This window comes from Telmatherina bonti, assembly GCF_933228915.1.
Source record: "Telmatherina bonti genome assembly, chromosome: 17".
In the NCBI taxonomy this organism is placed as follows: Eukaryota; Metazoa; Chordata; class Actinopteri; order Atheriniformes; family Telmatherinidae; genus Telmatherina; species Telmatherina bonti.
The window spans coordinates 18,241,736-18,256,526 of record NC_136615.1 but is presented as its reverse complement, the minus strand read 5'-3'; the positions used below and the strand labels follow the sequence as shown (position 1 = coordinate 18,256,526).

Sequence of the window (14,791 nt, the reverse complement as noted above, 5' to 3'; positions counted from 1 at the left end):
TTATCCTTTAAACTGACCATCTTGTTTATCTCTGGAGCTAAATTTTGGAAGCATCATTAGTATTGATTTTGAATGCATTTGTTAGCTTAAAACATTAGCAACACATTAAGAGTTTTTTTTGTTCTTTGACTCATTTTTCTCCACCCTCACTATTTTTGGGACTTCAGTCCATTTATATTTTGTAACTAGTGCCTTTATACTTTACATTACCTGCATACTGCAGAAGAAAAAGGGGAGGTGACCTTTCTTCTCCCACCATATCTCATTCAAAATTAGAAATTTGAAACTCATAGTAGTATTACTTGAAAGGCCTTACAAAGTTAGCATGATTACTTTAGCTTGAGCCATAAATGTCTGTGTTTTTGCTATCTGCAAATCCATCCAGTAGATACAGTTTTTCAGTCAGGAACATCCACTCTTGGCATCTTGTCAGAAGCATGGCTGTATAGTGGCTGTAGTTTCCTATTCTCCATCTATCTAAAAATGAAAGACATGGAGCAGGAAAACAGAGCCTGCCTCCATATCCAGTGACATTAATGAGAATATTGCAAGACTTGGCCAGCTGCTTCAGCACCATTAGCTGTTGTTTACTTGTCTTCATTTATTTGGCAGCCATAAAGCCATTAAACTCTACAGTTACAAAGAGAAGGAAACTTATTATGACATGGTAGAGAAAAAGATTTTGACTGTAGGATTTAGAAACAAAACTTTTGCAGTATGAATCTCCATTGGGGAAGAGTGAGTCATGACACGATTCTCAGCATCAGTATACAGGCTATGACTAATGCGTATGACGCTCCTTGCAGCGATAGTGTATGTGGACCTACGTTTTAGTCTCTGGGGACCATGGCTCTTAATTTATATCTCAACAATCCACTGCTGTGTTGTTTCATTTCCATGTACAAAGTTAACAAGAGCAAAACATAAGCTACAGATTTTTCTTTGGTAGCTAATTGTTTGATTCGGGTTGGTGACAGTAAGTCTTTCTGCAGACCCAAATTATTTCCTAAAAGAAATGGTTGTTCCCATATTTAGGGCATGTGTGTGTGAGTTTTCAAAGTTTTTTTTTTTTTTTTCTGCAGTGGATTACTTACTGTTTCTCCCTCTTGCTCTACTTTTAAAACTGAGCAATGTCGGCTTTGATTCTGCACTCTAAAAGACAAGCTCCTGAGCAATCACCAAGCGCTGCATTTCCATCGGCAATGGGTGCTCAGTCCAGTGATTAATTAGATGTGAGACGGTAGGATTAAAGGTACTGAGCATCTAGTGACAAGATGGACATCAAAGATAGGACCTGACCGCAAATCTCACCCATCAATATCTTTTATTTATTTATTTATTTATTTTTCATTTTGGTGGTGGCTAATTTGGAAGATTGATTCCACACTTGTGTCTGCATTGTAACAATTACGCTTCACCCAGCGGCGGGTTAACCCCACCAAGTGTTTAGACTGGAAACAAGGAGAAGCAGCTGTCCCAATCAAACTGCTGGCACATGAATTCTTCTCTTCTAGCTCGTTTCAATACAACAACCTCCTAAAATATCCATCTGTGCCTTAAAGCTTTCAAAGTAGCAATCAAGCAATCTTTGCCACATGATCGCAAAACACAACTGAGTCATTATTACCAGTCAGTGTGTGTGTGTGTGTGTGTGGGGGGGGGGCACTGAAGCCATGCAAACCTGTGCTGAGGCAGTTTAGGTGAGCTGTGTTGACAACAGACGCACTGAAAACTCATCTGCCAGATGGCTCAGGGGGAGGGCTTCAACCAGGGAGCACTTTAATCAATCTGATTAAGGGGAAATGCTGCCTGTATTTTTAGCCACTCCATGGCAGACCAGTGGCCATTCATTGAATTTTGTTTCATTAGCTCTTATGTTTATCTCATGGATAGGAGGATTTATAAACGGTTTGAACAAATATTTAAGCTGGAACAAGGCAACTATGAGCTATTTTAGTTAAAATGGGTTTTGTTTTTTATCATTTTATGAATAACACAAGTCACTTTGTTATTAAATTAACAAAGGGATTCTTATGCGAACTTACTTGGCTCCTGAAAGTGACTAATAACAGATTGTCTGGAAGATGTTAGCATGTTGTTGCAGGAGCAGAAGCATGAAACACGGACTGAGAGATGTTTAATGCCAAAAAGCATGACTGTTGCACTGATAACGTCTGTCAAAAATTACAGTCCTGATTGACTGAAATAATGCAGTGATGGCTTTGGCGACTAAATCAGTTGGGGTCACTACCTGGTTGCCAAGTAAATTAAAAAAAAATACAGCTCTTTTTTTTTTTTTTTATTGTGCACCAACTTGAACTAACAATATGTCGACCTTTGATTTCAGTAAATTAAATCCAATTAGCTTGTTTAGTCATTTGTACTCTATAATGTGAATTTATGTGGAGGTTTTGTTCATTACCTCTTATAGGTAATGCTGATGGCAAATTTGCACTGACAGTGCGATGCATGATAATTTATATGGCTTGTTAGAAATAAAATAGTTTTTCATTTTAACGTAAATGATCCAAAAAGATTACTTTGGACCACTTTTACAAGTCACCTCCTCAGATATGCACCATGAGTGCAATTAACCAGTATAAGTCTTCTATAGCAGTAATCTGAAAATCAACCAGAGAAATGGAAATGTATTTAAAATTCATAGCTGGGGGCAAATAAATACTTAGTATTCCCTCATCAGAGTACTGGCCATTTTTAAATAGGATCCACAAAGGAAATAAACTACAGTGTGCTGCCATGGCATCATGAAATGTGCATGATGTGAGTAAGTGGTTTACAGTGTTCTACACAAAGTGTGTTGCATATTTACACTACTGAGAAAGTGTAAACACACACATTTCCTCTCTCTGAGAGATTAGAGATGCAATCCTTCCTGCAGCTCTGGGACCTGTGCCTCGCCATGACTCACTGTCTCAGCTGGTTGTCGTCTCTTTTTTTTTTCAATTTTATTTATTTTCAAATCCTCATGTATTCTAAATATGGAGCAACAGTATGAATATAGTCATGAATTCAAACTTCTGCCGTGGATAGACTGCAATGCTGGGAGGTGTCTGCGTATTTGTTTGTGTATATTAGAATGTGCAGGTGCATCTCTGCTTGTGGAATCCTGAACTCTTTGAGACAGATGTATTTTCTCTCATGCTGGACACTTGGGAGTTGCCTAGAAAGCCTTGGCCATATGAGGCAGTGTTTTCAGGAAAGCCTTGCATTGTTTTTGGTTTGTTTAATTATCCCAAATAAAAAGAGAGGATATGAAAAATGGAGAAACAAATATTAGCCTAATCAGCCACAATCAGTCATGTTGTAAATGTGAATTATTTCCTGCCATGTCTCTGCCTCTCCATGCATGTGGAGGTGGTGGTATCTCCTTGTCTGGTATTGATTGGTGTTATTACATGATTAAAGGATTGTTAGGTTGGGGTGTAAATGTGTGTCATTTCGGATAAGCAGGAAATCAAGTGAAGGCAATTATTAAGTGAGCTAAAACTGTTAGCAAAGTAAGCAACAGAACAATAAGATGGTATAGAGGCTTATTTTAAAATGTTAGCATTACAGGACCCAGTGGATACAGGATTATTTTAAGCATGTTGATGATGCTTCTTTCCATTCATCCTGTGGCTTTTGACTAGCTTTTGCAAACCTCTTACAACCTTTCCCGACATGTAGCACATCACGCAATGCTTCACAGGAGAATTCCAAAATAACCTTAGAATGAATTATGAGGTTTTCACTGTGAGCAACGTGATGCCGCTTTGCCAGAGGCCAGTTGTTTGTCTTGTAAGTCTTGCAGCCTTAGTTGTACCCTTACAGACTCCAATTCAGTCCAAATGATGGATATCAAAGAACATTAGCATTGATTTCTGTCTGCTCTGAAAAGACACCTATTTCATCATCCAGTGCTGCCATTGACCAGTCAGGCTCAATAATATAAATGCTTTTGTCACAATATCTAACCTGTTCCTCTGTCTCATTTTTATGTCTTTATTTCTCTATTTTATGCTTTACTTAATACTTTGTTTTTTTGTTTTTGTTGTCTTCCTTTTGTCCCTGTTTTTCTACATCAGCCCTGTCTTTTGTATCACACACTCACACACAGCCTCGACACTGCTACCACTAATGGGTGTAACTGCATTTTCCCGTATCAGCAACTTGAACAATGACACAGCTTTAACTGCCAAGTACTTTGTGCTGCTAAACCCCTCCACAGTAGTGTGCCCTTTTTTGAGAGCACATAAAGTGACATTGAAAGAGACAGTCCAAGTGATACCAACATAATTGGACATGTAAAAGCCCTTGCCGCCAGAAAGCAGGCAAATAAACTAGCTACATGACTCACCACTGACCAAGCCAGCGAGTGTCAAGACAAGCCCAGAGGACTTCAGTCAATCTCTGAAGACTTGCACAGAATGGGAATGTCCTATATATAGCCTAACTCATGACCAAAAATGTCAGGACCAATGTTTTTCACTGACACTGCCTGAAACAGAGCAGCCATGGTAGAACAGAGATTATTGAATACGAAGTAGGAACAGCAGGTAAAATATGTGTTTGGGTACAACAGATTTATCTACAAGTTATCCACAGTAACTTATTGTCATTGGAAACATGGCTTTTAATTAGATCTATAAGTATACTTTAATTGCGGCCATAAAGAACGACACATAATCTGGGTATCGCTGACATCAGGCAAGTCGGAGTGTTTAATGTTTTGAAGAAGGCAGAGTGATATTTTTGTCCTCTTGTGCAAAAAATGATTTTTCCACCAGCTTCTGCCAACTCTTAACAAGTTTAGCACTGGTTGTCAGATGTCCTCTCTCATATATTTCCTAAGAATGTATTGATTTGTACACTTTTGGTAAGTGTCACGTAGACGCTGGTTTCAAAATCATTCTGTCAGCATATCAAATTCTGCCTGAGGTGGATGCAGGCCATTATTCAATTTCACTAATGCTAGCATTTTGCAGTGCAGGGTCCTGTGTCACTTCACAATCTGTAGATTAGAAAAAGAATAACTGAATGGGAATGGAAGTTAAATGGTGCATGGAAACTGTATAAAATCATGCTGTAGAGTTTAAGGATTTTAGTATTTAATGAATTCACTGCTTTTTGTTAACTACTGTCCATTCTGAAGGCACTTGCTGTTTTATTGTGCACAAAGACAGCCAGGATTTTATTAAAAAAGTACAAGGTTTTTTTTTTTTTTTTTGCCATTCATTTATTCTTTTACTTTAATACTAGTGTTGCTTTACTGTCTTTTTTTTTTTTTAACCGGCTCTGCATGCAGGCGTCAGGAGAAACTGCTTTGTCTTTATTTCTTTGACAGGAGATGCCTAATTGCCCGCTATCTTTTCCTCCACCCCTTTTTGTTCCTCTCTCTCCCACTATCTGTCTCTAGAAGTGTGACTGCCTGCTCAGCCTGGAAGCCTATTCGGCAGACCAGAAGCACCGTGTGTGTCAGTGCCTGAAGGACAACATTGACAAGCAGCTCCAGCTTCACAGGAGGGAGCCTCCCGTTCCGCATTTTGAACAGGTATGAAACCCGGACGCACACATCTAGGAGCATTTCCAATTTTATTTGAGACCCATGATGAATCAGTAAACACATGAACACATGGGAATGCATATATTTGTGCATACCCCCATCACAGGTTCCCTGTGAACACCACACACTTCAGTGTCATAAAACACTCTCCTGCACCTCATGCTGTTATTAGCAGCATCTCTTATATTTCCTAAGTCAAGTATATTCATGCCTTTTATTTGCTCCATTCAAGCAGTTTTTCTGCTTTAACTTAGAACTGCTGTAACTGGTTCTGGCTAAGTACATTTCAAGATTTGGATGAAAATGTTTAGATCAGCTCCAACAATTTTAATTTACCTTCTGCATGTGGCAGCTCATTTATCCATGCACATTCTGGTTTTGTCCAGTACTTCCTAACTTACTATGATTTATCTTTGTAGACTTCCTCCATCAAACACTGAAGCTATTTAAAGTTTTGTCAACTTATCTTCACTATTTTATATCTAAATTTTAGCAGGTGGTTAAGTCATGGGTGTTCATGCATACTCCCTTTAAAACTTATGGTATGTGAAGAGACTAAGGATTAATTCAAAGTTGCATGAAGGTCTTGAGTGAATTGCACAGCATTGAGAAGACATTTACCACCTTTAGTATTTAGTTGTCTCTGACTACCAGTCTACATAAACTGTATCATAATCGGATATGAAAGTGTTGTCTATTTATTTTGCTTGTCTATTTAGCCTGTTTTTAGTCTTTAAACTCAGTTTCAGTGGTAAAAATAGTAATGATTTTCTAAAATTTTACCTGCATTTCTTCACATTTTCTTCTTATTGTTACCTCTCTTTGTGATAGTATTGGTCACAAGGGAACCTTTTCTGGATCAAGCTAATTAAAAAAACAAAAAAGTCAACATTTGACTGGTTTTATTTCCTCTCTGATGGCTACATGGTGTTAGCTTTTGGGTGAACTGTACACATGTTGTGGTTAGCTTGCTCAGATTCTTTGCACTGTGTGGGGTGAGATAGATATATGTGTGTTAAATAAAAGCCCCTTTAAGTTTGCATCGTAAAGGAGTGCTCACTTGGTTTCACCTGGCCCAAAATAAGGATAGTTGTCGAGGATGTTTGAGGGAGTTTACAGTGGCCCAGCCTGGTCATTCTCTTTTCTTTTTTTTTTTTTTTGTTGCACTTCATCATACAAATTTACTGAAAACTATTATTTTTTTCTTTCAGATTTCCTACTTACTTATTTTTTAATTTTTAAATAGAGAGATTCACAATCTGTTATAATTTTGGACCAAATAGATCTATTTATGCCCTATAAATCAGTTTTATTGTTATGAAAAATTGATATAATCTTGCCTGAACTGAGTGTATATTTGTTTAAAGTAAGGTGTATTTTTTCCCCTTCATTTTTTTGAACTCCATTCCCATTTTTTGCTTGTTTAATTGTTAACGGTTTCCCTTATCTTCACTCTATACTTCTTCAAATTTGAATGAGGCACAGACACGTCCCGTTCACTTCCCAGTTCATTTGAGTTTAACCGAAAGGTGATTAAAAGGGATAAATAGCCTTGTGTAGATGGCACACCTGTTGTACATTAGGGCTTCACGTCATCAGTGCATGAAAGAGAGAAAGAAAAGCCAAATGTCTTTCATCCTTTTCACTCTGAATATGTGTGTATTTATACCCATTTCTATACATATTATTTAAAGTGCTTTATTGCACTTTTGCTTAATCTCCAAAGATTAAGGGAACCTGATTATCCAAAACATTTCTGCAATATTTGACCTACACTGAGTTAAACTACACGAACTTTGCTCAGGAATTTAGCAGATGTTACCTTTTAAACACAGTTTCATAGATAAGCTTTCAGATGATATTTCACTGCTATAAAGTTTCCTTGCAAAATTGTCTGTATATTTTGCAGTGTTTGACATTGACAAAGATCATGAGATGTACATGTTGCATTCTCTCTTTGTGACCACCCATGATCTGTGTCAGTTAGGCACACACAGCTAAATGAATGAAAACATTTATACACACACTGCAGTGCTCAGCTTGATCAATAACCAAACAACTTAGGAAGCATGCCGGGTCACGTAAGCCAATGCTATTTACGCAAACTATTGACAAACCAGTTTTTGTTTCAGCACAAACATGCTACAGAAACCATTTTATTACTTGTGTAGTTTTTATCATTTTATGTTGTTTAGTTTTTTTTTTTTTTTTAAAGAATCTGTGCCATAATTTTAAACAATTTTCAACTTTAGATGTTTTGTTTTTAACAAACAGATATAAAACCATGTGCTGACTCTAGTCATGTGCAAGAGGTACAAAACAGGGACTTGGTCCTTTCTTACTCTGTTAAATTATACACGTTGTTGTCTCTCTTTAAGTCAGTGTATACCTGAAGCTTTGTAAAATGAGCCTGCAAAAGAAGAGAAATCAAAATGAGCAGCCATTTATTTTTGCACCGATTGAGAATTCAACTGTAAAAATGACTAAAAAACAAAACAACACACGTCTTTTCAGTCGCTGCAGTGAACTGAGTAAAAGTAAAAAGAACATGTTTCTTCGATCACTAATGTTAATCTCACAGTGCAATCAAACAGGTTAAATGAGGCACATTTAACCAAAAGTCTGATTAAAACAAATGGTCTCTTGCTTTTTAAAGGCATTTTCACAATGTTTACACAGTGAGAGTGATTTAGTCTAAGTGAAGTTTCTACATCTCACTGTCCAGTTTTGAAAACTTGGGCAGCAGAAGATAAGGGAGAAAAAGAAATGGGAAAACAACCATGTTGGCAAGTTTTGGCCACAAACTCACCTCATCTACAATCTGCTACATCACCAAAGTTAATAATTACAAAACCTACAGGCAAAATAGAAGCTCCAAATATAATTAGTCAAATATGTATTAAAATTTGTCATGTAGAAGTCAAAATGCTGCTGTTTGCTTATTTACATAAGAAATAAAACACTAACTGTTTTCCTTTGGTTCAGGTAGCCTGGTATTGACATGCATTCTTATAAAATCATACAAAAATGCAAGACACTTTATCTTCATGAGCAAACATTGTTTTCATTAATAAGCTGCAGTTGATAAAATCTCAAACATCTCATGCACAGTCATATTATTTCTGCTCTTTGTACCGTTATTAGACTCTTTCTTGCAGTCTCCTGTAACTATAAATGGAAATCTAAAAGCTGTCCCGAAGGCAAGGAAATGCACGCTTAATCATAACATTTTACATCTTGACAAATTAGTTCACATTTGATTGCATTTTTCCAGAGGACCTTAGAGGCAAATGGTTTATATTCATTCACTTTCAAGTGTGCTTAATTATAAGCAAATCGCTTGTATCAAGTATAGGCTATTAGAGGAGAAAGACCGTATAAAATGATGAAGCTTTTGCAAGCAAAAAAGTTTGTGTGGGTAACTTAAATTTGGCTAAGAGAAAAGAGGGCACACATAGATAGACATGGGCAGACACATGGGGGTCATATCCTTCCTCTTAAAAAGATCTTCTTAAGCTAAACATAAAAGCAAGATTTAATGTTTGATTTGCATTAAAATGCAGACAATCTTTTTCTTGATAACTGCAGACATGTGCAATTTCATTTTATACACCAAAAACACAATAAGCAGTGTAACTGCCTTTCCCCCCTGAGTCATTACTTTGTGTAACTTAGAGTTTTACATGTACTAGGAGCTGTTCTATGAAGCTGACATTATTCCTCTGTTAGTACTTGACAAACTTAATTTCTGCTTCATTGTTACTGCTGTCCCAAAACCAGACCCTATTTCTTGATGAGATTATATACTTGATGTATGTTACGTATTTCTGCCAGTGAGTAAGAACTGCTGCGAAGGAGTTTTAGAAAAATTGCCCACTGATTCACACATTTTCCTTGTGCCACATACTGTATTTCTGCTCTTAGTACACAAAGCTGAGTAAATCCACACTTAGCTGAAGTATGCACCTCACACGAGAGTTAGTGCAGAGGAAGCAGAATCCCCTCGAAAAGAAAAATACACCGACTGACTCTTGTTATGTTTTTCATTCATGTTTTTTTTTTTTTTTTTTTTTTTTTTTACAGAAAATGGGTTTATACCTTTACAGTGTTGTCAGCAGATGCCCTGCTTTTTCCATCCCTTAGCAGTGTGACTGCATCTCTTTGAAAATATTTGGACATGCTCCCATTTTAACTTGAACTGCCACTAATCTTCTCGTCACCATAGAAGTGGAGCATGATGAGGGTTTGCCTGTTTATGTTGGTGGGAAGCCTCTTTTAGCGCTAGCAGATGTCATACAGAAGATTTGAGGCATAGGGTTTTGATGAATAACCTCATCTTGAACAGCTGCTGCCAATCTGGTTTAAACACTCATCTGTCAGCCTGGCACAGAAAATTGTGAAATTATAAATAGAATAGCAGAGAAAATGGTGTGTTAATTATGGTTTGACCGCTGTAATAAATATTAGCTGGAAAAGTCTCAGAAAAACAGTTACACCCAGACCGTCTCTGATTAGCCACATTTAGCTAATTAACACATCGATACAGACAAATATTACCAAACATACTTCTCAACCAGTTGCTACATAGGACCAACATGCCATGAAAGTTGTGTTTGATAATAGACACACAACACATTTGTTCTTTAACTGAACAAAACATTGTAAACCATCAGTATCCCTCAGTATGTTTACATGTTAAGCTGAGCAGTAGTTACATGTTGCTTTATTAGCTAAATTTACTTGGACAACTGTCCTTGTCTGGGTATACAAGCACAGGAAAGGAATCAATTTATTGACAGAAGAATGCTCTACTCTGATAGGTGAATTTATGTTCTGTGTTGTTGGTGCTGGGCTTTTTTCAGTTTTTTCCACAAACCAAAACAAGTGATAATCAGTTTAGCTGGCAACAAAGTAGTGCCAGGTTGAACAATGGATTAGACAGCTTTACAAGTCTGTATGTTTTGACATTATTTACCCCTCTGTGTACTAACTTATCCTGTTACTTGTGGTCCAAAGATCCTGACCTGAACTGTGGAGCATTCAAAAAGACATGCGACCAGTTTGAGTCTCACTGAACATACATACTGTACATCGCAAAAATTTGATTTAGTCCAGTGTGAGAGAGAGTAACATGTCTAAGTGTATGTGAAATACCTGTTTTGGTTAATACAATAATTATATTTTTATCTAACATGGACCCTTCTGAATAAAGGAGACAGACCTTGGATAAAGATAAGTGAAACTGATGCAACATTTGAAGAACTCATATAATACAAATATTTTTTAACCTCTGAATAATATGAAAACATAAACATCTTGCTGTATTGCTGTTATGTCTGACTGCTTTCTAATATCAACTTCAACAAAATAAAAATAAAAAAATCTAATATTTCACACAATCAGATCACAATCAGTGATATTACATTCCAAACACAAGGTTAATTGTGTTAATTTACACTGATGTGGTGCTAAGAACAGCTAAAAATGCCCAGCAACTGGCACACTTCAGCTAACATTTAACCAGTCCAACACAGTGAGCAGTCATGTAGTCACTTAAAATATGTATTTGAACTATTCCATTTGAGTTTTTATCCTATAAACATTTGGCCCTATGGAGCATGCTCCAAAGCCATTAAGAGTCTGAGCTCCTTCGCTGAAAAGCTTCCGGTGTTTTCTCGTCTGGGCATCATCAGCCACTAAGCTGCTGGAAAAATAAATTTGCACAGCTGCACATACACACTCACATACAAGCACTCAAATTGGAAGTTAAGCAGGGCTGGCCATTTCAAAAATCACAACCACACTTCCAGACAGGCAGCTTTTGATGTGTAATGTTTGTCGTTTTTCTCCGAGTCAGAAGAAAGCAAACTATTTGCTCGTTGCCATATTTGCCATATTTTTAACATCTGTGCGTACGGCGTGCTCGTGAACATTATAAAAGATGGACGCTGCTCATGAACAAAGTCAGTCTGTTGAGGTTTGAGGGCAGCTTGTTCTCTTCTCATTTCACATTTATGAGAATCAGTTTTAGCTGCAGCACTGGTTATGATGCAGCATTTCTACTGGGAGACCTACTGATGCGGTGTGGCGAAGACACACTTTCATTTACTCTCTTTGGTACTTTTTCTCCCAATATGTCAAACCATTGATTCATGATGAAATGAAAGAATGTGGTGGTCGTTTCTCATTTCCCCCAGACCACCACATCAGTCCACCTCAAGCGAGCACGTATGTGCTCAGAAAAAGATAAATCAAGCTTGGGGACAGATAAGAATGTGCAACTGTTGAGCAGCCTATCTCACCATTGGGAAACACAGTATTTTAAGCATCAGCAAAAAAAATAACAAGTAAAAAATAAACTGATTGCTCTGAATCAGTTTGAGATTCTCTGGAAGAGACAAAAAAAATCTCACCTTTCAGTCTTGTCATCGAAGATATTTGAGGAAAACTGACACTGGCAGCATCTTGACAGCATCAGCTTGTCATGCTGAGGCATTTTCTGCCCGTCTTTCTCCCAGTTTTGCTACATTTATTACTCTGATTGACACATGTCAGCTAATCTTTCTGCTGTGCTTCTTTAATCTGTATAAAGTGTTCCACGTGAGCAACGTTCATCAAATAATGCGGCAGAAGTTTGCACGTAGAACTTGAATTTTTAAAAAAAATCTTATCTGGATTCTGTCTGGCAAACTGAATAGATTTGAGGTTAAATGAAATATTGTCCTGAACTGTGTTTCTATGGATTCGCTTGGTGGAAATATTTCTAAGAGCACGCAGTTTGACAGACATCGAAGAGTAGTTTTGTCCCAACGAGGTAATCCCAAAAGAGCTATTAGCAGAAAACTCGGCATATCTTGACACGCTATGCTTGTTCAGATAATGTCATTAGAAGAAGAAAAAATCTGGAAACTGGACAAAAGAAGTGGCAAGAAGAGGGATTTCCAGGGAGGGTGGATTGTCAGAGGATGTTGAAGATTGTAGAGGAGGTATATCAGAAAAGTCGGGTGACATTAGTCCAGATATGGAAGTGGATTTAGTTGAGAGGAGACAGGTGTTTCCTCTGGGTTACAATGTGAAGCAGTGAGTGACACAGGAGAACGTGAGGAGCAAGTTAACAAGCAACTGGAGGAGTGTGTTTTTTTATTCATGACTTTTTAAGGGCTATCCAGTGAAGATAGTTACGAGATGAGACATGCGGCCACACTCACAAGTACCTTTTTTTTTTTAAACACATCATGTAAAGCGACGTTTAAATTAAAATGAAATTTACAGTATTTATAAACAAAACTCAGTAAAACTCTGATTCTTATCCAACAAAACAAAGTTTCCCTTCTTTGCCTCTTATTAGTCATGGATGGATTCCATTTGTCTTCTTGCTCATCACCACTGTTCACACACAAATGCACACTCACACACCAGTCACACCGCATGTTATTTCTGGGGTGTGTTGTCTTGACATCCAGGTTTTACAACTGGTTCACTGAAATGGTGCAGATGTGAGGAACATCTCTGTAATATTTTATGTAATATAGTAACTTGTCTATGGTGTTTTATTCATTAAGTTCCTGCCTCCTAAACAATGTTTTTTTTTTGTTTTTTTTTTAAATTGTCAAGTTCTGAAATATTCAGGATGATTAGTAATTCCCAGTATGAGTCTTAAAATGTGAGAAATTGTGATAAAAAAAAATCCACTGAAAAGAACCAGATTAATCTCGACTTTATATTAGTTGTGAGGACACCAGGGAGAGTTGTGTCATTTGCTTCATCTAGAATCCTGTGAAGGAAGGAAGCAAGTGCTTGCACAGAGTAAATGTTCAGCTACAGGGACTGCATTTGTGCTTGAACCTCCCTGATGAGGTTTGCTTTTCTGCAAACAGATGCTTGTATGTTCACTAATATCAAATGCATAAATCTCGGTTTTACAATTAAATTCCTGAGTCAGTCTGGCTCCGTGTCAAACTTCTTGAATAATTTTTTTTTTTTTTTTTTTTTTTGGGCAAATTTAGGAAACAGCTATATAATAGTTTTTAAAACACTTTAGGGTTCTCTAATTTCACTAAGCCAACGAGGAAATATTTCTCATTTATTAATTACTTCACTCACAAGCGTTTATAATGCTGCCTAGTTGAGACTTTTATTCGAATCCAACATTAAAACTTTTTTTTATCTTACTTTGTCTTTCATCACTTTTGCTTCTTTTGAGCATCTTTTCCACCCTCACTAGCAGTGTGCCTCTGTGCCTTTGTTTTTCTTTAATCATGAACTTTACTTACCTCTGTGTTCATCACACACATGTACAATCATTGTACACACACACACACACATACCAGTCTGCATGATGTTAATCATTGTGGATTGTACTGTTGGAGCCGTTCCCTCTCACTTTCTTTCAGAATTAATGATTTTCCTGCGATGAAATTGTGTTTGGCTTTATTTTAGCTCACCTTTAACTATTCATAACTGGGTTATATAATGGCAATGCATCAGCACAGAAGGTAGGATAGATAAGAGCTTCGTAGCTTCCTAAGAAGGTAATGCGGAGCATGAAATCCTTTCCCCCCCTCACTTTTAATTATGCACATTCTTCACCCTGAAAAATGGCATCTGCTCCACAGAGCATGTAATGGAGCTGGGATAAGAGTTTAATTCCCACTTTAAAGGGCTCTTTTTGATATGAGGACATTTTTCATTAAGTGTTTGAAAACAGTGTTTGATTGACAACTATAACGCTGAGAAACTTAAACATTTTGCCAAGCAATAATGAGAGTAGAAAAAAAATAAGCAGGCAAAGAAAGCAAACAGTTCAGTTTGCTCTAAGTTGATATTCTACTTTTAAATGTCACTTATTACTTTATGCATCATCTGGTTGTGTTTTTTTTTTTTTTCTAGAATACCTTCAGCTGCAGATGAAGAGAGAAACAGCCGTCTGTGCAGTGTAATTGACAGTGTTTGAAACAGCTATTTATGAAGCCCTTTATTTATTAGCACATGATATGATTAGATAAGGCCTGATGAATAGCTTGCTCTCTACAGGTCTGAGGCAGACACATGGTCAGTTTAATAGACCGGGACGGTGTGTGTCTATGTGTGTCTCATTAGGTGTGAAAGACATGGCCCTTAACATCTTGCTCTTTGATAGGTTTTGAATCGGGTCTTTGATTTGCGACAGAGCAAGTTCTAAAAATAGCACGTTGGGAAAGAAAGAGGGGGAAGAGATAGAAAGGCAGA

General features: G+C 37.2%; 1 protein-coding gene across 1 annotated transcript in view; it reads left to right on the top strand.

Moving 5' to 3' along the window:
- rgs3a (regulator of G protein signaling 3a) overlaps nt 1-14,791 on the top strand; it is a gene marked incomplete at its 5' end in the record, with an annotated part of 94,529 nt that overhangs the window by 28,216 nt on the left and 51,522 nt on the right. Inside the window, one exon of the mRNA XM_079257094.1 lies at nt 5,417-5,551. Coding sequence (XP_079113220.1) covers nt 5,417-5,551 — 135 coding nt within the window. The remainder of the gene's footprint in view (nt 1-5,416; nt 5,552-14,791) is intronic.